We start from the raw sequence: 21878 nt of genomic DNA on the forward strand, positions 1-21878 counted from the left end.
AGAGTTTTAAAAGATTTTTTTGCGGTAATTTGTGTGTGTGTGTGTGTGTGTGTGTGTGAGAAGAGAGCATTGGATCCCCAGAAATGGCGGATTCAGGCAGCTCTGAGCTGATGTGGGTCCTGGAAACTCAACCTGGGCCCTCTATAACTAAGATCAGCAAGTGCTCATAACAATGAGCTGTCTTAAAAAGGAAAAGGATCTGTTTGACCTTTGGGAATGCTTGTGTATGACAGAATACGGGCTGTGTTAAATGTTACTTTTCTATAGTGTAACTGCTAGAGAAAATGCCACGGGGTTTCTTGGGGCTCTGTGGGATAACACTTGTCAGCACGTCCAAGGCCCTGGATTTGATCCCTAGCCCCGTAAATAGTGAGGCTCGTTTCTTGTTGATTTCTTTTGGGTCCTTGAGAAATTTCTTAGCACAAAATAGTGACGATGAGGTTAGGAAGAATATGATGTTAGGGTATATGAGAATCCAAACCTTGGTTTTACTTAAACTAGTATGTAGATTCTGAACCTGTGGAAGCAGCTTGGTGACTTAAGGAAAAGATTTGAGTCTTCAGGAAGAACTGGTGCTGTCCTGTGTGATGTGCCCTATGGCGGCCACCTCACAGTTGCACCTGGGCTTTTGCCCTATAGGTTCTCAGCTGAAAGCCTGGCCCAGACAATCTAAGTGCCAAGGGTTAACCTGGTGCCCACCCTCTTCCTGTGCTGATCCTGTGATGAAGTCCAGTGGTGGAAAGTTTTAGCCTGTGACCCTCATGGAGTCTTGGTCCGTCCACTATGATAGTCCCATTATCCTGAAAGGTAACTGGAGCTCTTACCTGACTTAGGAGGGTGTGGAGGCCACTCTAGTGGTCGGAGCACAGGAGAGCAACTCTCCAGTGTCCCATTACCCCGGGGAATTTTTTCAGAATGTCCTTGAGCTGTCTTGCTTGGGTCAGGAATCCTGTGCAACAGCTGTCAGCAGCTGTGTCTGCCCTGCCTTGGTGGGTGAGCAGAGAGACATGTCAGGAGCTTGTGCAGATGAGCGGACTGTCACCATAAACTCACAGTGACGACAGCCATTTTCCAATATGGCTTCCTGCACCTGCAGTCACCGTAGCCAGCATTTGCAATCAGAATAAACGTATTAAGCATGGCTATAAATTTCACTCTTAACTTTGATCTTTATTTCAGTCTGGTGTTTTCCCGACTGAGAAGTTACCTGTATGGAGGCAAGGCGTGGAGCACAGTTATGTTACATTTGTACAATTTGGACTGTTTTCTCTGCAACCTCTTTCAGACTAGTGTCATGAAGTTGTCCCGTCAGGTCAGCGATGAAGGAACTTGGCTCTCACCTCCTCTCTGACTAATTTTATACTCCCTCTGTCACCACGAGTCGGCAAGCTTGCTTTGACAGCAGCATTTAGTTCTTCCTACGTTGTTGTTGTTGTTGTTGTTGTTGTTGTTTGTTGCAGGGCTGACTGGCATTGGCCTGTGTTGTGTCTCTTCACGGAGAGATGTCACCTTCAGCCTGGATGTGTCTAATATGCTTTTGGGGTTGTCTGGGGAAGAGTCTCAAAGCCCAGCTGAGACAGACATTTAAACCATTAACTGTCCAAGTACAATGATTGTCTTTGCAATTATGCAAAGCAGCGTCTGGAATTGAGGTAGAAGGGCTTATTCTTTTCCTACGAGATGGGTATAAAGGAAGCAGCTGCCTGTGTAAGCGGGAAGTTTTCGTTGTCTCTGTCCTCACAGCGAGTTACCCTCAACAGCCGTACATCTGTGTTGAATTACTGCTTCAGTTTGTATATGGCTATTATAAATGCTAAGTTTATAACTAAGGCTTTCATTAGGAAAACAAAAACAAAAAAAGAAAAAGCTAAGGGGTGACTTGCAGATGCTGGTTTACCCTTGTTAGCCGGTGTCTTGGTCTCTGTTGTCACTGGGATAAAAACATGATTGAAACCTTATATGAATTTAGGGGGAGACTATGGTTGCTTGTTTTCTGCCGCTGGTTTTAAGTTACATACAGGAAGCTATACTTAACTCTGAAAACCCAGGAGTTTTTATTTTATAGTGTGAATTCTTAGCTCCCCTCACCCTCCGCCCAATATGATTTTTTTTCTAGAAGCAATTTATAGTTACCAAAAGATAGTAGCTTAGGGTTTTTACATTATTTGTTTCTAGAGTCCATAAATGTGTTGAGATATATGGGGGTTGGATGTTTGTCCTAGTGTTAAGACTTTCCCTAAGTAACTCAGGTTTGCCTCAAACACACCCTGTAGTCCAGGCTTTCCTAGTGTTTGAAAGGGTTGTCTGTGAGCTCCCAGCTAGGATCTCACTCAGGCAGGTGGGTGAGTATCGTACCTCTGACCTATGTCTTTGGTCCAGGCTATACTTGTGGTACAGGGGGTGGAACCAAGGGTTTTAGGCTCACTAGATCAGGAGTTTCCCCCTATGCTATATCTGTAGACCTGGGATTTAAAGGATCCCTACGTGGTTCTTTTGATTAATGAAATAAATTGTGACGTGCTGTCTGGCTAGAGCAGGATGTTGGTTTTAGGTTTTTGTACTAAATCAAGTACGGGGTTGGTCTTCGTTCGACCCTATTGTATTGAGTTTTGATGTTATTTTTGCTTATTCAAGTAAGATGCAGTCAGATCACTGTAGCCTTCAGAACATAAACAATGGCTATGGGCAGAGATGGAGCTGTTCAAAGACTTAGTGGCACAGGACTGAAGAGATGGAGGGACAGGAGTGTCCAGTGTCCTGCCAGGACCAGCGAGTGTGGAAAGCTGACACGTGGTGTTCAGAGCAGTGATGTCAGGAGCACAGCATGAGATATGGAGGCACCATCCGTTATGATGGTACGACGCTCCCAGGGTGTGTTGATGACAGGACATGACTTAGGGTCAGTTTGGGGAAGTGTGGTAGCTTTGTTTATTAAAAAGAGAGGCAGTAGTGTGCTGGTGAGATGGGTCCAGTGGTTAAAGGCATTGACTGCTCTTACAGAGGACCTGGAGTTCAGTTCCCAGGACCCATGTAGTGACTCACCACCACCTAACTCAGGTTCCAGAAGGTTCGATGCCCTTTTTCTCTACCACATACATATGGTGCACAGACAGTCAAACAGACATTCCCTACATATATACTCCTGTATATGTAAAATAAAAATAAGTAAAATACAAAATATAATAATAGCAAAAAGAGGTGGTGGTTGAGAGGGATTATTATAGGCTGTCTTACAGTCCTAGGGACAGAATCATGATTGAGGTGGGAGATTAGAAAGGAGGATTTCAGTTCCCCAAAGAGAGCTCTGTGGTGCTTCGTGTTCCTGGTACACCTTGAGAATGGGGCATCTGACCCTGGAAGTAAGCAAAAAGCCAAGAAACCAGGTAGCCTGTTGCCAACAGGCTCCCAGCTCTGCCTCCCACCCATGCTTCTCCTGTGCTTCTCCGGGGTCTGAGGTGTCCCTGGACATGGGCCCTGCAGCTCAGGCTCCGGGCAGAACCTCCTGTGTCTAGTAAATCTGTTAGTGTGTGTTTGGGGGACAGCTCAGATGGAAGTGATAGGGAAGCCTTCTGATGTGGAATGGAAGGAATGACAAGGCCCTGGATCTGGGTCGCCATCAGGTTTGTACTTTATCGCACGAAACAAACCTTGGTGAAGGGGGAAAGGCCTTGTGAATACTAGTTTCCACGTCTCTGTCCAGCTTCAGCCTCCGGGACTAGGGCTTTGCAAACCGTCCGTCTGGAAATGGATGAAAGCAGCCCGTTCCGACCTATTAGCTCAGGGCTACTTGACGGCAGCAGGGAGGACACGCCGGAAGAGCGAGTGGGAAGCTCTGGCTTTGGGTCGCGCACTTCATTACTGAGCATTTTATTCTAGCAGCCGTTTGAAAGGCGCCGGCTTGAATTCATGTGACAACTCAGGCTTGACACAAATGTGCGCCAGAGAAAAACAGATGGAGGGAAACCTGAGCTCTTAGGCTGCATGCTGTTGGCTTTGTTTTTGTGTCTTTCTCCCTTTTACTTTTATTTGTAGGTTACTTGTTTGTGTGCCTGTTTGTGGTGTGGTGTATGTGTGTGTGTACACTTTGGTATGCAGATGTGCAGAGACCAGAGGTGTTGCATGTTCTCCATCCATCTGAGCCTTAGACCTTGAAACGGGGATCTCTCACTGAACCTGAAGGTCATGGATTCCACTAGGCTGGTTAGCCAGTGAGTCCTGGGGTTCCTCCTGTATCCACCTCCCCAGTGCTGGGTGCTAGGGATCCGGCCCCACCTGCACAGCCCCCACTTAACTGACCGTGCCCTCGTCCTGTAGACTGCTGCATCTTTATTACTAATAGCTTTCATTTTCATCAAGTGACTCAGTGGGACTGGCAGATTTGTGTATCAAGAAATAAAATGATATGGGTTAAAAAAACAAAAGACCTTGGAAGGAGCTTGGGGGAGGGGAGGGAAAATCAGGGAGACTGCCTGGATTCTGGTGGGATTCCTGATTACACTTTTCAGAGGAGCTTCTGGTGACATTGTGCATCCCCCCCCACTGTGGTGGTAACAGCATCTCTTTGCCTTTGGCTGAGTGGGAAGAGACAGGGCAACTTGGCCCTTTTAAAGTTGTCTTTGGAAGCTGCCTGAGCATTCCAACTGGTGCTTCGTTCCTTCTGTGGGTATGTCTAAATGGAGATTATTTAAGTAAGCAGATTATTGTATTAAGCCAACATCCCAGAGTTTTTTATTTGCCCCACCGAACACTGAGTATCAAAGTGGCCATTTATAGACATTTCCCCGCCCACCCCACCATACTTGAAGTATTTCTTAGGGCTTTAGTTTGTTACTGGTTTGAGTCCACAAGGAAGTGGTTCTTTGTGGGGGCCTTTATAAGTGTGAGTGGTCCTCTCAGAGCTTCTTCGGGGATAGAGATGGACAGCCCTGAGATGACTATAGAGAGGTCTCTTTCTTCCTACAGTCCATGGGCTGATTGCCCTCGACTGTCACAGCGTGTGCTGTTGTATGTTTGAAACAATCAAGTTTCATCAAAGTCACACATTCCATGTCTACTTGAACATCAGGAAATCCGTTCTCTGTTCTGAGTTGAATATTGATTTGGTTTAATTCCTGCTGATTACTTTCACATCTAATCTCTGGGGATTGCTGACCATTTAGAGACAGCTGAAATTCTTCTGCAGGTTTTGAGTTGGCTCCTGCTGTCGCTGCACTGCAATGCCAACGGTAATGGGAGCAGGAGTTATGGAGACTGAGCTAGCCAGCTCCCAGGCTGAAACTGCAAGTCAGTGTGCTAGGATATGTGCATGGCGCTGTGGCAGCCAAGGACAGCTGGCAGCATGGCTGAGAATGTCACAGTGTGACAATGGTGCTTTGAACCCATTGCTGCACACTGCAACAAAGTGTCGGCTTGATCTCCTAACAGCCAGTTTCCGGGGATATTAATAAGACACTGAGTTTTGAAGATACCTTGTATTACCTCATGACTTGGAAAATTGTTAGCCAAGTGGGTGACCTACATCTTGCATAGCTAAGGCCCTTTGGCATTAGGAATGTCCTCCTTTCCCCCACCCCCTCCTCCTGCACTGAAAAATGAATTGGTATGGTGCCATAGGAAATCATGTTACTGATACCAGTTTTGGATTTCACAAGGTTATTTTTTGAAGTTTGGATGAAAACTCAAAACTCGGTGGGTAGAGGACACTTGACAAAGCTGCCTGTGTCTGACCTGGCACATAAGAAAGTTTTAATAACAAATAAGTATTTGTTAACAATGAGGAGGAAGAAACGTGGGCCTGGAAGTCCCCTCTGGTGCAGTCTAGTGGCCTGCAGGGTTGGAGCCTTGCTGCAAGCCTCAACTTCACAGTCTATCTGTGGTCTCAAGCACTCTGCTTCATATGCTTGGGGTAGGTGTGTGTGTGTGTGTGTGTGTGTGTGTGTGTGTGTGTGTGTGAGACTGCACACACACTCATGCCAAGTTCACAGAATGAAATATTTCTTAAATATTGAAACTGTTCTGAGGGTGAAAACTCAACTTAAGTTTCCCCTTCGAAGAATTTTTACGTGTGTGCAAAATTTCCTCGTTGGTGTGGCCTCCTGCTTAGAAAAGCTTTTGTAAACAGCTTTCTTGTGAACACACATCAACACTTAGGATTCTCGGGCTCATCACTAGTCACAGAATAAAATATTTGTGGTTTGTTCTTAACCATCTTAAAGACTGCATTACCTTTTTGACTGTGCGACTGTAGGTGTAAGCGGGTGCACGCAGGGCAGAGGCACAGGCACGGGAGTCGGGAAAGTGGAGTGGCATACGTTCCAAGCATTGTGCCCCCAGCCCACAGGCGGCAGGTGCACCTTCAGCAGACCGACGGCTGGGATGTCTACATACTGTGGCCGCCTGAGTTTAGAGAACAAAGCTACATCATGTTGGGAATGAAAATCTCACCTCCAGCTCACTCCACGCTGAAGAGTGGACAAGCCAGGTCCCATTCTTCCCTCTGCTTGCTCTCAGGTGGCACAGACCAGCTATGGCACTCACTAGCGTTAGGCTGTTTGGGGAGCTCAGTGGAAGGCTTCCCCACATCCCATCCCTGTTCCTCAAAAGACATAGTTTATCACCTATTTTTATTGTATAAACTTAGTGTATTCTGGCTAATGGGATGGTTCCTTGGTTAAGAGCACTTGATGCAAAATCATGAAAACCAGAGTTCAGATCCCAGCACCCAAGGACCAATCCAGGTGTCTGCCCACTTACCTTGACTGCAGCTCGGAGTGTAGACTGAGGCAGGATTGCTGAGGCTTGCTGACTTCCAGCATAATGGAGGAAAATGCGAACCCTGGGTCAGAGAGAGACCCTGCCTCAAAAAGTAGCAGAGTAGGCAGAGAGGGATGAGAATGACACTCCACTCACCCTTCTGAACTCTACACACGCCAACAGAAATGTGTGCTCGTGCACATGGGCAAACATGTGCCCCTCTCTTTACAAAGTGTACAGCTGGTCATAGTGTATCGCTCGGTGCATATCTACTGTGTGTATATTACTGTTTCCTTGTGGAGTGGGTTCTAGTCCTAATTTTTAGTTTAGATCAGAGGAATAGTATTTGGACCTCAAAAAAACAAAAGAAGACAAAGCAAAAGCAAACAGACATACAAAAAAAAAACAAACAAAAAAACAAAAATCAGAGAGCCAGAGAGATTGCTCAGCAGTTAAGAGCACCAGCCATTCTTGCCGAGACCTAAGTTCAATTCCCAGCATGCACATAAATCCATGCAGGCAATATATATGTAATTTATATTATATGATATTATTATGATATAATATCTATTATGTGTTATATATAATATATAATAAACATAAAACATTTTAAAACGCAGCTATCCTGGAGCCTGTGGCTCAGTGATAGAACACTTGCCCATCATACTAGAAGTCTTGGGATCTCTAACATCATAGACAGGGAGAAATAAATATTCTTGATTCTTAAAAATTAAAACACCAGGCAGGTATTAAAACACAGCATGCAGGTGGTGAGGGCAGGTAGATCTGACTTTGAGGCGAGCTCTGTCTATACAGTCAGTTCCAGATCAGCCAGGGACTGGGCGGAATGTTAAGAGTAAGACATAGCAGCCTCCTCCGCAAGTGTTTGTACTGTACAATACTGTTCTGTAACAGCTTTGTAAAATTGCACCTAAGTACAGCGGATAGCCTCTTGGTAACCCAGCGCTATTACCAGCCAAGTACAGTTTAGGCTAAGCCTGATCTAACCATTATCTTGGGTTAATACACTGTTCTGACACCACTAACCCAGATCAGGACCCCAGGCTTAGCCACTGTTCCTGGTCCTTTGATCTGGTTTGTGGGCCTTAGTGGCTCCATCTCTCTCACCCTAAGCCTCCTTGCTGGGCTGTGGGGATCTGTTTATATCTGTGCAGCTACTTATACTAACAGCCATTGAACTGTTGTTTTGTTTTGTTTTGTTTTGTTTTAAATGGGAGAAACTGGCTGTCTGCTTATCTCCTCAAACAACAGGGCATTTATCTCTAAACAAGTTGAGCTTGGCCACCAGTGATCCCTAGCTGCTGGCAGTGTCGGTGTGCTTACTAAGTGCTGGTTTTGATAAAGGCAAGATGTGACCCAGGATAGCTCCTTCAGTGGTGTTTGGAGTTGCCAGCCAAGCACGACCGAAACCACCTTGTGAAGCATAGGGGAACTAACCCATGTGAAGGAAGAGTTAGCCAGAATGCAGAAGGCCTCTTCTACAATGTGGAGGTGTTAATTGGGGTAGGCATTGTTTTGTGTTACAATGGAAGAAGATGGTAATGCTTATTAAATCCTAATTCTCTCTGTACATAAAGAACAATGTAGCTACAGACAGATGTGTAGGAAAGGCCAAACTGCTTCAAAAGAGGATGCAGCCAATAAAAAGGTGTGAAGCCATCCCCAAATGTCCCTTGCCAGTGAGAGAGATTGAAGACAAGCTTCCTCAGGGCTCAGAATGGGTTGCTGAGAGTGAAAACAATTCTCTACCAAAGGTTTTCTTTTTTAAATAGACCACAAAAGCGTGAGCCAGATATTAAGTATCTGAGTCCAGACAGAGCCAGGGACACACACCTGTAATCCCAGCACTTGGAAAGAAGAAGCTAAAGATCAGGGGCTCGGTGTCAGCCATGGCTGCATTAAACGTTGTCTCGGAGAAGGCAGAGGTAGAGGGAGGGAGGAATTCATAGCCTGTATCTGTCCTCAAGAACTTCAGCTCCGTGGACCTGTCTTGGCCTCCTAGAACGACAGGGCTCACGGTCATTTGTTGTGCATCACTGAATCTTGCCACACAGTAAACACCGGGTAAAGTCGCTCTGCGACTTGGGTCGCGCCACTAACTTTGATCTATTTCTCACCCATTGTCTTTTAGTACTTGGCTTTTCTGTGCTTCCAACCCCAGAAGTGAGGCTAGATAGCTCTCTCTGTGTGGGGGATAAAGAGTGAACTGTGAAGGTGAGAGAGGTGGGTGACGGGACTGTCATGGTGACGTGACTGTCATGGTGACGTGGTGCCTCCCTGAGAGCGCTTGACAGTCCAGACTTGCAACCCCTAGTCATGACCCGGCTGGTCACTTAGGAAGGGGAGACAGGAGGGTTGAGAGAGACCTGGGCGAGCTACACAGTGAGATGGTGACAACCCAGCTCAGGGCTGGTGGCTTGCTTCACCTGGCATAGTGTCAGCCTTCGTGCTTGGTTTTGTTTGGTTTGGTTTGGTTATGTTTTTGACAATTATTTAAACTGTAGTTTTAATAAACTTAATAACAGTGCTAATATTAGAAATATTTGTGCTTAAAAAAAAAGTATGGCCAGTGTAATTTTTGTGACTGGATGTGACTTCCTGGTCTGACCTAGCCTAAAAATTTAATTCCTCCATGAGACTTCCTGTCTCCACTAATATTTTCCTGTAGCAACATCCCCTCTGATACTCAAGAGAGTAGGTAGCTTAACAGAGCACAGATCTCCCCCTCACTGAGGCCTTATGGGATGTCTGCTTCTCTTTTTAAGTTCTTGGTATTGTGTGTTCTCCCTCTCCCTCTCCCTCCCTCACTCTCTCTTTCTCTCTTTCTCTCTCCATGCCCCCCCCCATCCCCCAGAAAACCTCTCAGTGCAGCCCCACATTACCATCCTGCCTCAGGTTCTGGAGTGCTGGGATTGCGCCCTGAGCTTCTCCCTGACTCTGCGATCCATTGGTCGCCCTTGGTCAGGGAAGATGTGGCAAGCGCTTGGAAAAGAATTAGCTAAGTCTAAACATGTATTAGTGTTCACTTGTGTATATGTTTGTCTGGTTGTGAGTATGCAATTTGCAGATCCTTTTCAAATAAAAAAAAAAAAGCAAGATTTAATGTTTTTATGAACAGTAGGTTTTCCCTACTTTACTGAGTGGGGAGTTTAGTTGTGAGTTCCTTGTGCTTTCAAAATGAGAGGAGAATGAAAGCCCAGGGTGAGTTACTAACTAAGCAGTGCTCCTACAGTGTTACAGCATAGCATTAATGTTAACCTAATGTTATGGTTCAGTGGGGGGTGGGACAGGATCTCACTATGTAGCCCAGGTTGACCTAGAACTCACAGAAGTATATTTGTAGATCAGGCTGGCCTCAGACTCACAGATGCACCTGCCTCTGCCTCTGCCTCTGCCTCTGCCTCTGCCCCTGCCCCTGCCCCTGCCCCTGCCTCTGCCTCTGCCTCTTATAACCTGCCCTGGTCCAATCTTTTTCTCTCTTCTCAAAAATACCTTTACTCCCAAACCCAAAACATTTCCTCTCTGCATGTGGTGTTGCAGACTTGAGGCCCTCTTTGTTGACTGGGTTAATATTCAGTCAGAGCACGCAGTTCATGTTCAGTCAGAACATGCTCCCGTTTGGATGATCTGTTGACTTCACTGAACTTGTAGATAGCCACCTTCCAGGCATCTCAGATTCTCCTTACTCGGCTTTGGGAGGGACAAACATTGATTTCATCAGGTTTGAATTTTTCCTAGGAATTTAAACCTTGCTCTAAGACCAAAAGTGAGTATTTCACTGAGAAATTAAAATTGTTTGTTCTCTGATGTTTTGTGTATTTTTTTTTCTAGTGTAGTTCTAGGTATGGACCTTAGGACCTCATGAAAACCCTCTCTCTCTCTCTCTCTCTCTCTCTCTCTCTCTCTCTCTCTCTCTCTCTCTCACACACACACACACACACACACACACACACATACACACACACACACAATGTAATGATAATTAAATAGAGAAATCAATGAGAGTTGGTTCTCTCCCTTCCCACGTGGGTTTTGGGAATCAGACTTGAGGTTGTCAGACTTGGAAGCAAGTGTCTTGCCTAAGCCTTTGCACAAGTCCCTGCTGTGTTTCTTTGGTGTTCTTCATAATCACTGACACACCGACTGCTGGTTCTCCTTTGTTTTGCTCACAGAAACTTGACACAAGCTAGAGTCTTCTAGCAAAAGGGACTCTTAATTGAGGGAATACCTCCATCAGGTTGCCTGTAGGTAGATCTGTGGGGTATTTTCTTGATAAATGGTTGCTATGGAAAGGCTGAGCCCGCCGCAGGCAGGGCCACCCTGGGGTAGGCAGTCCTGGCTTGTATACGAACGACAGAACACAAGCTGAGTGTAAGGCTATGGCCAGCAAGCCAGGCGGCCGTGCTCCCGCTCGCTGCTTCTTGCATCTCCTTGTCCTGCATCTCTTCTTGCATTTCCTCCCTGACTTCTCACGGATGATGGACTGTGATCAACCGTGTGAGCCAAATAATCCCCTTCTCCCTAGCTTGGTTTTAGTTTGTGCTTTATCATAGCAACAGGGCCTAACTAACCACGACATTGCCTAAAATGATATTTCTTGCACAGTTCTTAACACAGGGTTGAGAGTCCAGGGAGCTTCCAGAGTGTGTGAGGTTGGTTTCTTCCTGGAAACTTGTGTGTGATGTTCTAAGTGCTGTGGACCTTGGCATGATTTCCGGTTTCTTTGTTCCCACATAGCTTCCATAAGGCAGTCTCAGGAGGAACCTGAAGATATGCGCCCAGAGATACGGATTGCACAGGAGCTGCGGCGGATCGGAGATGAGTTCAATGAAACTTACACAAGGAGGGTAAGGACCTCTTCCCATCCCCATAGAAAATGAGACTGAGGAGGTGTGGCCTACTTCTGGACCTCACGTTGTTTCTCTCCTAACTTCTGCTCCTAATGCATCTAAGGGTTTGGCTTTAATTGAGATACAGTGTGAAGTTGCAAGAGGTATTTTATGTGCAAAAGACCTCAACATATTAGTGCTTAAAATTCTTTTAAAAGGTTATTTATACACATGAAAGAGTTGCATGTAAATATGGGCACGTGGTCTTCAGTTCATGTAAGGTGCTTCTCCCGCGTAGGCAGAGCCGTTACGTTCTGTAGTCACTCAGCCAGGGCTAGCAGCAAGGGTGCCTTGTCCTCAGCCCTGCTGCCAGCTTTCCCCCATTTGATTATTAAACTGCGTTAGGGACCAGTCATCAGTAACCTATGGCGAGCCCAGTGAAGGCTAGGTAAGGGTAGCTGGCTGTCCTGTAGACATCTCAGGTGTGTTCTTGATTTAAATAATAATGACGACAACAACGTTTCCAATTTCTTCAGAAGCAGTATGTTTAAAAACAATTTTGAAAAAGACTTTTGTCTGTTTGAAGTCCTGCTTCCTGTGGAATACACTTTGGGGGGTATAGGGCTTTGACTCCAAGGTACAGGACTGCTGTGAGCAGGTGGGCAGTAAACAAAGAGTCCAGAGGTAACTTCAGCTCCTTTTCAGATTCTTTCAAATGTAAACTCTCTTCTCTCTGGAGAGATGTCAGTCAAGGGACCCTGAGATGTGTCTGTCTTTATTTAGGCATCTCCTATGTAGCCACCGGTCCAGAGTAAGTGGGTGTTCCCCATGAACTGCTTGAGGAATCTTGTTCCTTTTGAGTAGCAACTCTATCAGGGAGTCCGGGGTCTCAAGAATAATTTCAGCTTCCCTTCCTGCTTTTCTGTGGGGTGTGTTGGAGATGTGTGTGGTGGCTACAGTCACGCTTCTGTCGTAAATGGGAACTGTCATGTTGATGAATGGACTGAGGAATTTTTCATGAAACTGTATGTAGCTGGCACAGGCTTGGCATCCTCCCCTTAACGTTTATCACTTCACAGAATATAAATTCCTTCTTAGCCTAGGTCCAAAGTGGCAGTCTTTTGGGAAGATTGGTTGATTTTATAATTCACCATTAAAACTACATCCACTAATCCATCTGCCATGTTTTCTTTAAAGAGATTTTAGTGTTTATGTTGATGACCAGCTAGTTGACTGACCATGAGGCCATGGTATGTTTGGGAGCCTGGTCCTTCTGTTGAGGGCAGGGGTAGGGGACATGAGACTGTTGAAGAGAGTAAGGGGCTACATTGGAGTCTTGGGCTGGAGTTGAGATCAGAGTCCAGGAGGATATGCCATTTTTGATGAACAGGGAGATACGTAAGTGTAGGTATGAACTGGCTGAGATGCTGTGTCTGTCTCAGAACACCATAAATGCCCTCAGGACTGGACCCCGTGGGTGGGTATGCCTCAGGAGGGACGCAGCTGTGGGCAGGTCTTTGTACTGCTGGGACTTGTACACGGAGATGAGCTGGCGCAACACCCCACGCCGGTTGTATCAAAGCCTTTGTCTGCAGAACCAGGCATGTCGATGTATCTTTGATACAAGTTTCATTTTAAACCATAAGGTAAGGACAGAGGACTAGAAGGCCTTTCCCAGTGGGAGTGAGGGTTGATGCAGTTTCCTGGTGACTGTGAGTCGTTAGTGATGACAAGGCCAGAGTGAGGAGTGGCTGCAAAGAGTGTAGTCACATCCATGGCCGGCCCTCGGGAAGGGTATCCCGGTGATGAACAGTTCAAGTCCTGTGCAGATGAAATATGGACTGCCTCAGATTCCTCACTAGCCCTTGCCTTACAGAGGGGGGCGGGGGGGCTGTGACTACATGTGGCCTGCCTCCCGCTTTCCTCCCAGTGTTGTTTTACAGTTTCGTGCTTATGTATGTATTTTGTGATGGTTGCATCAGTTGGTTTAAATGAGAAGTGACATTTTTATTTTCCATCCTTTTAATACAATAAATGTAAATAAATATCATTGTACTATTTTGCAAGATTTTATACTTTTTTGTTTTTATTTCTCTCTCTCTCTCTCTCTCTCTCTCTCTCTCTCTCTCTCTCTCTCTCTCTCTCTCTCTGTGTGTGTGTGTGTGTGTGTGTGTGTGTGTGTGTGTGTGTGTGTGTGTCCTGAAGGCATTTATGGTGTTCTGAGACAGACACAGCATCTCATCCAGTTCATACCTACACTTATGTGTCTCCCTGTTCATCAAAAATGGCATACACACGTTTGCAGGCTACTGTGCATGTCATAGAGGTCTGAGAATAACTTGTGGGAGTTAGTTCTCTGCTTCCAACTAGCAGACCCGCAAACTTCTCAGCAATTCTTGGTCCTTTGCCTCCCGTCTCACCAGTTGTGGGATTACAGATGCACAGACCATCACACCCAACGCTCTGGTGTGGGTCTCAGGGGTCTAACACAGACCACGAAGCGCCTGGGTCAGGGAGGGAGCTTTAGCTAGCTGAGTCATCTTGCCAAGCCTTCCATCAACCTAGCTAGTTAGAGCAGCCATTGTCTGTCATCACCCCAATGGGCCATTGTTGAACACTGGGGACAGGAAGCTGGGCAGGAAGTGGGAGAAGAGTGACTTCAGATGACCAGCTGGTTGCTGCCCGTCGTTCGCCTACTTGACCGGAGTCACTGAAGCCTCTAACAGATTTAATGTCTGCACCAGAGCGATTGCCTTCTCTCCAGGGTTGTTAGCTTAGCTTGTATTGCTAACCTCACAGAGCCTGACAGGATATCTTCCCAAATTACCAGTTAGGGAATTAGAGACACTGTTTTGTAGTTGTATGTTTAGTCCATTTAAGAATGATGGGGCAGCGTGAGGTGGAGCTGTGGAGGCAGAGACAGGAGGTCGGAAGTGCATGCCCAGGCCTGTGTGTGGCTGACTGCGGGGTCTCCCAGAGCGCCACTTTGGGCAGCTGTCACCAGGAGCACGCATGCTCTACATCATGGGAATTTGGGGCAGCTTTTCATTTCAGAAAAACTTAAGAAACATTCAGAGAACTTTGTTAACATGTCACCCTGGCACCCCCAGCATGCGTGTCACACGCGCATTCTATGTGTGGGGGTTCTTTTCTCCATGCCCCATCGTAGCTTGTTCTTAAAAATGGTTTTATTAATTCTTTTAGACTTCCGTACAGTGTTTTGATCTTATTCCCCCTCCTCCTACCTCCCTACTCACTCAGTTTCGTGTTCTCGTTATAACTGGTACAAGTATTCACAAGATGATCAGGAAACATGGCGGGGGAGGGGGCGCGGCCACAGGAACATTTGCTGTGAGACTGTGTCATCTATATAGAACAGGGAAGCTGCATCTGAGAAGTTGCCCAAACAAGATCTGAGCAAGGACAACCTGCCGGACACACAGGTATGCATGGGGGACTCCCGAGACCCCATCCCTTATTAGTGCTGCAGTGTATGCTTCCTGAGAATGTGAATGTCCTCCCATATCTATATGTTACCACATGTGACAGTCGTAATCAGCGAATGGATAGTGTTCTCGTGCCGTCTTGGGACTGCAGAACTAAACTCCTTCTCTATCCTGAAATGTCCCTCTTAGCTGGAAGGTGGGAGAGGGGAAGGTGATTCAAGACCCAGTCTAAACTCATTCATGGAATTAAGGAGCACTTTGGCCTGGTAACTCCTCTGTCTTTGGAGAGGTGACACTTAACGGAGGATTCGGGTAGTTTGAGTGTAAAGCCTCCCTGTATTTATTTCTTTTCTCTGGTGCTTCCATGGGTTGAGAGTTAGGTTTTATGCTTCTGTAGGAATGGTGCAGAGACAAGCTGCCCTCGGATCCTTCCACCGAGAGGTGTGTGGTGGCTGACAGTGTAGAGCCAAGGCGGTGTCTTCACTGTAGAATTAGTCTTTTTTCCCTGCAGTGGACCCCAGAGCTTAAGACAGAGGAGATGAACTGCACTAGGGAGGCATTGTGCCTCCTGAAAGATGTTTCCTGGGTGTTAGATCCAGGTACTGTACCAAGCATTCTAAACCTTGGTGTCTGCTCTACAGTGTGGTACCCATCTGGGAGACTTAGGAGGAGGGCAGGGGATTTTCGGGGAGCTGGAGTGTTCAGGGGTGTCAGTGGGTTGCAGAGAGAAGCTGGGGGCGGGGACGACTGGTTGTCCGAAGGTCATGGAGAAAGCGAGCCATTTGGGTTTGGCTGAGCGCTCAAGGGTCGTTTGTGTCGCGCAGCCTGTGTTTGAAGCCTCTGCAGCCTCACGGCAGGGACGCGTCCATGTTACAGCCCACTTCACGCTCATCTCCAGCAGCTGTCATCAGGCCGTCTGCGTGGCTCGGCTGCTGTGCTTATACCCATCAAGCGCAAGTCGCATAGTCCTCAGCACCTGTGCACACTAATTCTGAAAGATGTCCACTCGTGGGTGTTTGGGCTGTGGGCTAGGTTGCTGGGAAAGGCCAGTCAACCCTTGAGGTCTTCCTTCAGGGGCTGTCCTCCAGGTGACCAGCCTAAAGCTAAGACAGACCCCTGTAGATGGGACAGTGAGTGAATGGAAACACTTCCTTTGTCTGGTCACCAGAAACACCTTTGGTTTACACTGCTTACTCCCTCCAGGACATGTCAGGAACATGTGCAGGCATGAATTGATTGGGGTATACGGAGAGAGCCCTGGATCAGATAAAGTGGAGCCAAAACAGGGGTCCACACAGATCAGCTTTGATAAAAATCAAGTTTCACCAAAGTGATAGGCACAGGAGCATTTGTGTATTTTAAACTCGAAGCCTGCGTGCCTTGCCTTCCTAAGGGAGGGCGCCCACTGTGCGATCTGACTTGATGCTTTTCGAAAGGAAGGTGGTTCCTATAAATCACCAACAAGGGAGAGGCCTAAATTATAGCTTGCTTGGATGAAACCAGCCAGAGATGTGTGGCCTGAGGCCATGTTCTCCAGAGGCTTTCATTAATTGAAAGCTGAAGTTTAATAAGATAAGTTGCTTTCTCAAACTGTTGCCATTAAAGGCATGAATACCAATGTAAAGTCACACTAGACCTGACTCACAGAAGGATGGGTCGCTTCGCATAGTAGTCGTGGGAATTTATAGATGAGCAGGTCTCTCTTGTAGCAAACGCAGTCACTAGGAGGCGAGGTGAACTGGTGTCTGCTCTTGTCTGTGACACAAGGCACAGCTGGAAGGAACGGTTTGGCATTTTGGTTTTAGGCTTTGTTCACACCTGAACTGAACCACACACGCCATCTCTGTTCAATGACTGGAGGTGGTGAGTGCTTCAGTTTCTCCCTTGAGGCCAGTGGAGAGAGCTGTGTTAGATTCACTCCATACCTTTGAGCTGCTTTTCTAAATGACGGTTCTCTGTAGCTCTAGGGCCAGCTGGGCTCATCAGCAAATGCACCCCATCAAGAAGCATGGGTCTATTGAACCTTGCGTGCTCCAGAGTCTGGGTGCCATTATCACTGCGTTCTCTGTCACGTTGAGTGGTGCCGGGAACTCTGTCCACCTGGCTGCCTTTAGATGCTTCGGACGTGCTTTTGAAGCAAGTGCGTTCGACCCTACAGGCGCAGGCTGCATCTGTCTGGGTGTAGGCAAATGTGAGAGGAGACTGAAGCACTGGGGTGTGTTCGAATGGCTGGCAGGGTGTTGGGCTAGACATCCTTGTGTTGATCTGCACCACGTGTGAGGGCGCTGCCGGCCTGGCAGGTGCTACACCTGCAGGAGCCCCCGGCCGTTGTGGGATAGGGAGCCGTGGACGTGTAACCAAGTGGAGGTGCAGGTGCCGGAGGGGAACCTCAGGCAGGCTCTCAGGGTAATTTTTTTTTTTTTAATCTCTGGAGGAGGAAATGAAGATGCAAAGAGAGGACGGTTTGGCCCTTCTGCAGACACATAAAAATAATAAGGTGGTTGCATCATCCCCTTGCCTAGACTTCACCTCGCTGAACCAAAGCGGGAGGTTTTAGTTGTGGTTAAAGCGTGTTACATCCCACTTAGCATTTCAGAACAGTGTGTTCCTGCCCTGAGTTGAGTATTTTGTCCCTCCTATCTCTCACAGGAGACCTAGCACTACCAATCTTAAACGCTGTTTGGCTGTCCCTAGAGCAGGACCCAGTTCTGGTTCTGAGGCCTGCCTGGCAGGATCCCCATCAAGTAGAACTGTGCGTCATGCCTCCAGGGTGGCTAGAGAGATAGCCCCCCACTGTGAGTAAAGTTGTAAAGTGGTTCCTGTGTCCCTATAAAAGCCCTCCACTTTTAACAGTTAACAGTTATATGACACATAGGAGCTAGGATTCAGGTTTGGTTTTTGAGAATGTTTGCAGCCTATAAGTAACTTTCAAGCCAAGTGTGGCGGTGGTCGAACTGTGACAGATCTGCTCGATTGCGGTGCTGGGGGTGGGGTGGGAGCACATGTGTCCCTCTGAGGCATTACATCACACTGGGTGCCTCCCGTGCACTGTTTCCAGCCATTGTAATCGCTAAGCTATGAGACCCAGGCTGTTTAGATGCATGTGGCAAATGGGAAGTGAATGCAGCCCCTGGGCAGCAGTTGCCTGGCCCCAAGGTAGCCATGGGCATTGAACCAGCATGGAAATCTCAGTAAATTCTTTTGTCTGAAGGTGGAGAGGGGCCAGGCCTCATGGCTGTTGTATTCAACATTGTTTAGATGACTGGATTAGGATCGCAAAGAGGTGTGGTATAGCTGTGTTGTGGGTGGACCATTGCATTGCCTTCTTAGGACCCAGCACCTGCATCAGAGACTCTCTACCAGAGACCTTTCTGGTCTCCTAGTCCAAATTTTAGCTTCCTATGGGTTTCTGCCTGCATGTAAACCTTTTAGAAGTTTAAGACTCTTCAGTGTGGACATGGTACGTAAAACACCCGTCCACCTGAGGGTGTGTCTATTCTCAGATGCTTTTGTCTCTAACAACCTGGAATTGGATGCTGTCAGTCTTTAAAAATTATTTATTTATGTGTATGTGTGCATCGAGTGTGTACAGGTTGTTCTTAGGACAGAGAACATGGGAACCCCCTGAAACTGGATGTCCAGGCAGTTAGGAGCCATCTGAGGGTGCAAAGAACCCAGATACACAAGAAGATTAGCAAGTGCTCACAACCGTTGCTGTCTTTCTAGCCCAATGCAACCATTTTTGCCCCGTTACCTTGACTGCCAGGAAATAGAACTTGAGGAGTGGTTATGTTAACACAAGTCTCACGTCTAGGTCTCACCGTCTAAGTCTCACCGTGTCCCCTCCTTGATGTTATTTGAAATCTCTCTCAACCTTTATATTTTATTGTGATGTGGTTGTCACTCCAAGCCCCCCTCCCTCTGGTCTGCTGTCTGCATGGTGTTGTGGTGCGTGAGGGCTCTACATTAGAGGTTGGCATTTGTATTCTGCTGTCGAAGAGTTTCTGGGCTCACTCTCAGGGTCTCACGTCTTACTCTACAGACCCAGTCAGAAACCTGTGACCTTGAGCGATGAGAGGCCCTGAAGGCAGTGCTGTGTTGATTCCAGAGTCGCTTAAAAGCCTGTAATTATTTTTTTTTCAGCTAGCAGTGGCAGTGGGTGATTCTTAGACACATAGTCCTAAGGGCACTAGAATGCCATCTTTTCAGGGGGGCTGCTTGTCTCTGATGTGCTTTAAAAACCCCTTCCCCCAACTGCATCAGGATAGATATGCCTGGTCATACCTTGCTGAAGGTCCTGCCCCATAGACAGCCATACCTGAGAATTTGGGGGACACTGTGTTCCATGTAGAGGGCTTGCCAGGAGGGAGACCTTATTGTACTTTATTTTCTGCTTCAAGAGGTTTTAATCAGGAGGAGCGGTCTGTTCTGTACCAGGCTGCATAGGTGTGGTACTGAACTGTACCCCCAGTACACAGATGCCTCTGGGAGTGCCTGAGTGTGAGTTACTGATGCAGACCTGCTGGACACAGGCCAGAAGGTGTCTCTGCCAAGAGCTGCAGGCCCGGGAGAAGGAGCTGATGCCTTTACTCTCTGTGTTTTCTTTTGTTGTCTCTCTAGTTCTGCATAAGCTGTGAGGGACTTTGTAGCATGTAGACGGCTTCCTCCCCACCCCCACCCCCACCCCTGGACACTGACATTTAGCTGATGACACCCACTACACCCACCCCCACTGAAGATGATGGACATTTTCAAGCTTGACATGTCGTCCTGGCCCGAGCGCCCCGGGGCCTGTACTTCCTCCAACCTCCCAACAGGTGTTCCGTGTGTGTGTGTGTGTGTGTGTGTGTGTGTGTGTGTGTGTGTGTGTGTGTGTGTGTAGCTTTGCCTGATCCTTTCCACTCTCCTGACCCTTAAACCAACTGAAAACTGAAGGTTGAGCCCAGCCTTGGGTCCCCCTTAGGGTAGGTGTCAAGGAGTTCTCTCTCACACACCCTGGCCTTGAGCATTAAGCGCTGGCTGTTACCTGGCTTTCAAGTCTCCTGCTGCACCACACCACCCGGTAGCAAACCCCAGGCTCAGACTGAGGTGCACCTGCAGCAGCCTCGTTGCCGAATCTGACGAAAGAAGGTAGAGCCGCCCATCCTCCAGCTGTTTTCGGTTGTGTGGGCCACATGTGCCGGGCCAGAGGAGCAGCTCCAGCCGCCGTACCAGCTGTCAAGGGATTTCTGGACTGGCACTGTGCTCTGAATCAGTACTAATGGCTTCCTCCATTGAGTGTTGTCCAAAAACAATTGTTCGCTTGTTAGAGGCACGTGCCAGGCTGTCACACCGGCCCCAGAGGGCGGCACCTCCCCCACCTCACCCCCGGCTCCAAGGACTGGGTCTTCCCTTTGCCAAAATTTCCTGCATTCCTTTGTCAGTGCCATGATCTTATGTGTCCGTTGGTCATGTCTTCTCATTAACCTCGACTGCAGTCACCATGGTCCACCTGTCAACCTCAAATGGCTAGTCAGTCGGTGTCTCCCCAGATCTTGCCAGGGCTAGAATTTGAAACTTATCAAGTGTAAGCAGTTGACTGTCATCACCCAGTCAGCCCCAACGTCTGGATATGCAGAGGGCAGCAGTGACATAGGTCGGTACAAGTCTTTCCACCTTGGATTGATGGCTTAGTCAGTCCTAGCACATGCTTTCTTTGTTTTAGTGAATTGTGGTTCTATTTTGAATAAGCCTCTTTCGGCCTATTAATATTCATCTTCACCAAAATGAACTTTCCCCTGAGTTAGTCTCACACAGAAGGAGCAAAGTAATTTTGAAAGTTAAATCAAAACAAAGCAATCTTGTGTGTGTGGAGCCGATAAAATCGCAGCCTGTGGTCACAGGAGCACCTCCACAGGAATCGCTGACATAAAGCTGATTTCCTCCCGTCTTGTTATGGAAAGAGAAGGGGAAATGCCCTGGCCCCTTGAGCTTGAGAGCTGTGTAAACACTGGGGTGAGGAGAGCTCCCCTCACAGCTGGTGTCTGCGGGGACCTTTGGAGTCTGAGAGGGAACAGACAGTCCCAGTCTGATTCACGGTCATTCCCAGACAGTCCGTAAAAGCCTTTCCCACCAAAATGGGGGTGGGGGTGGGGAGGGCATTCTGTCGGAGGCTGGGATAGCCACTCAGCCAGGTCCTGTTTGTGGGTTAGTCATTTAGGAAACAACTAAGGCCGACTTCAGCCTTGACTTTGAACCAGGTCGTGGCCGATGGTGTTGAGGCAAATGAATTCTCTTGCCTTTCACTGTCCAGTGAGGTGAATTAGAACCCAGATGTGAGCGCTCTGGAAATGTTCAAGGCGCTCTGAAGTTTTCACATGAATCCGAGGTTTCCTTCTGAACAGTCTTCAGATTGTAACAATCCTACACATGTCTCAACTAATGACGTTGTTGTTAATTGCCCTTGGCTTCCTGGGCCTGATGTGGGAGCTTGGGGTTGACTCAGCCCCTTGTCTTTGACCTCAGTCCCTCTGGGAGGATCTTTGTTTTCCCTTTGCAGCCAGAGGCACATCGCTTCCACTTTATTTAGCTTCTTGAGGCACATTACCCTCAAATCACGGCTTCCTCAAGTCTATTAGTTACCAGAATTCACCTTGAGGGAGTCTTAACCTGACTGAATATCAGCGAACGTGGCTGGTAGTAACCCAAGTTCATTCTTTTTTTCCTCTGCTCCCTCCCACACCCTCAGCCACTTCATCCTGAGATGCCAACAACATCAGTGACCTGGTGTGGCTCTTGTCCAGCCCCCATGTGAAGATTTACAATTCCAGGATACCTTCTGTCCTCTGTT

The 21878-nt window shown here is 47.5% G+C and overlaps 1 protein-coding gene across 4 annotated transcripts in view; it reads left to right on the top strand.

The window, feature by feature from the left end:
• Positions 1-21878, top strand: part of Bcl2l11 (BCL2 like 11) — a 36755-nt gene that overhangs the window by 10430 nt on the left and 4447 nt on the right. For all 4 annotated transcript variants that reach the window (XM_052183574.1, XM_052183569.1, XM_052183572.1 and 1 more), the window contains one exon: positions 11512-11621. In XM_052183574.1, the coding sequence (XP_052039534.1) occupies positions 11512-11621 (110 nt within the window). The remainder of the gene's footprint in view (positions 1-11511; positions 11622-21878) is intronic.

Source organism: Apodemus sylvaticus, chromosome 5 (assembly GCF_947179515.1).
Source record: "Apodemus sylvaticus chromosome 5, mApoSyl1.1, whole genome shotgun sequence".
Lineage (NCBI taxonomy): Eukaryota > Metazoa > Chordata > Mammalia > Rodentia > Muridae > Apodemus > Apodemus sylvaticus.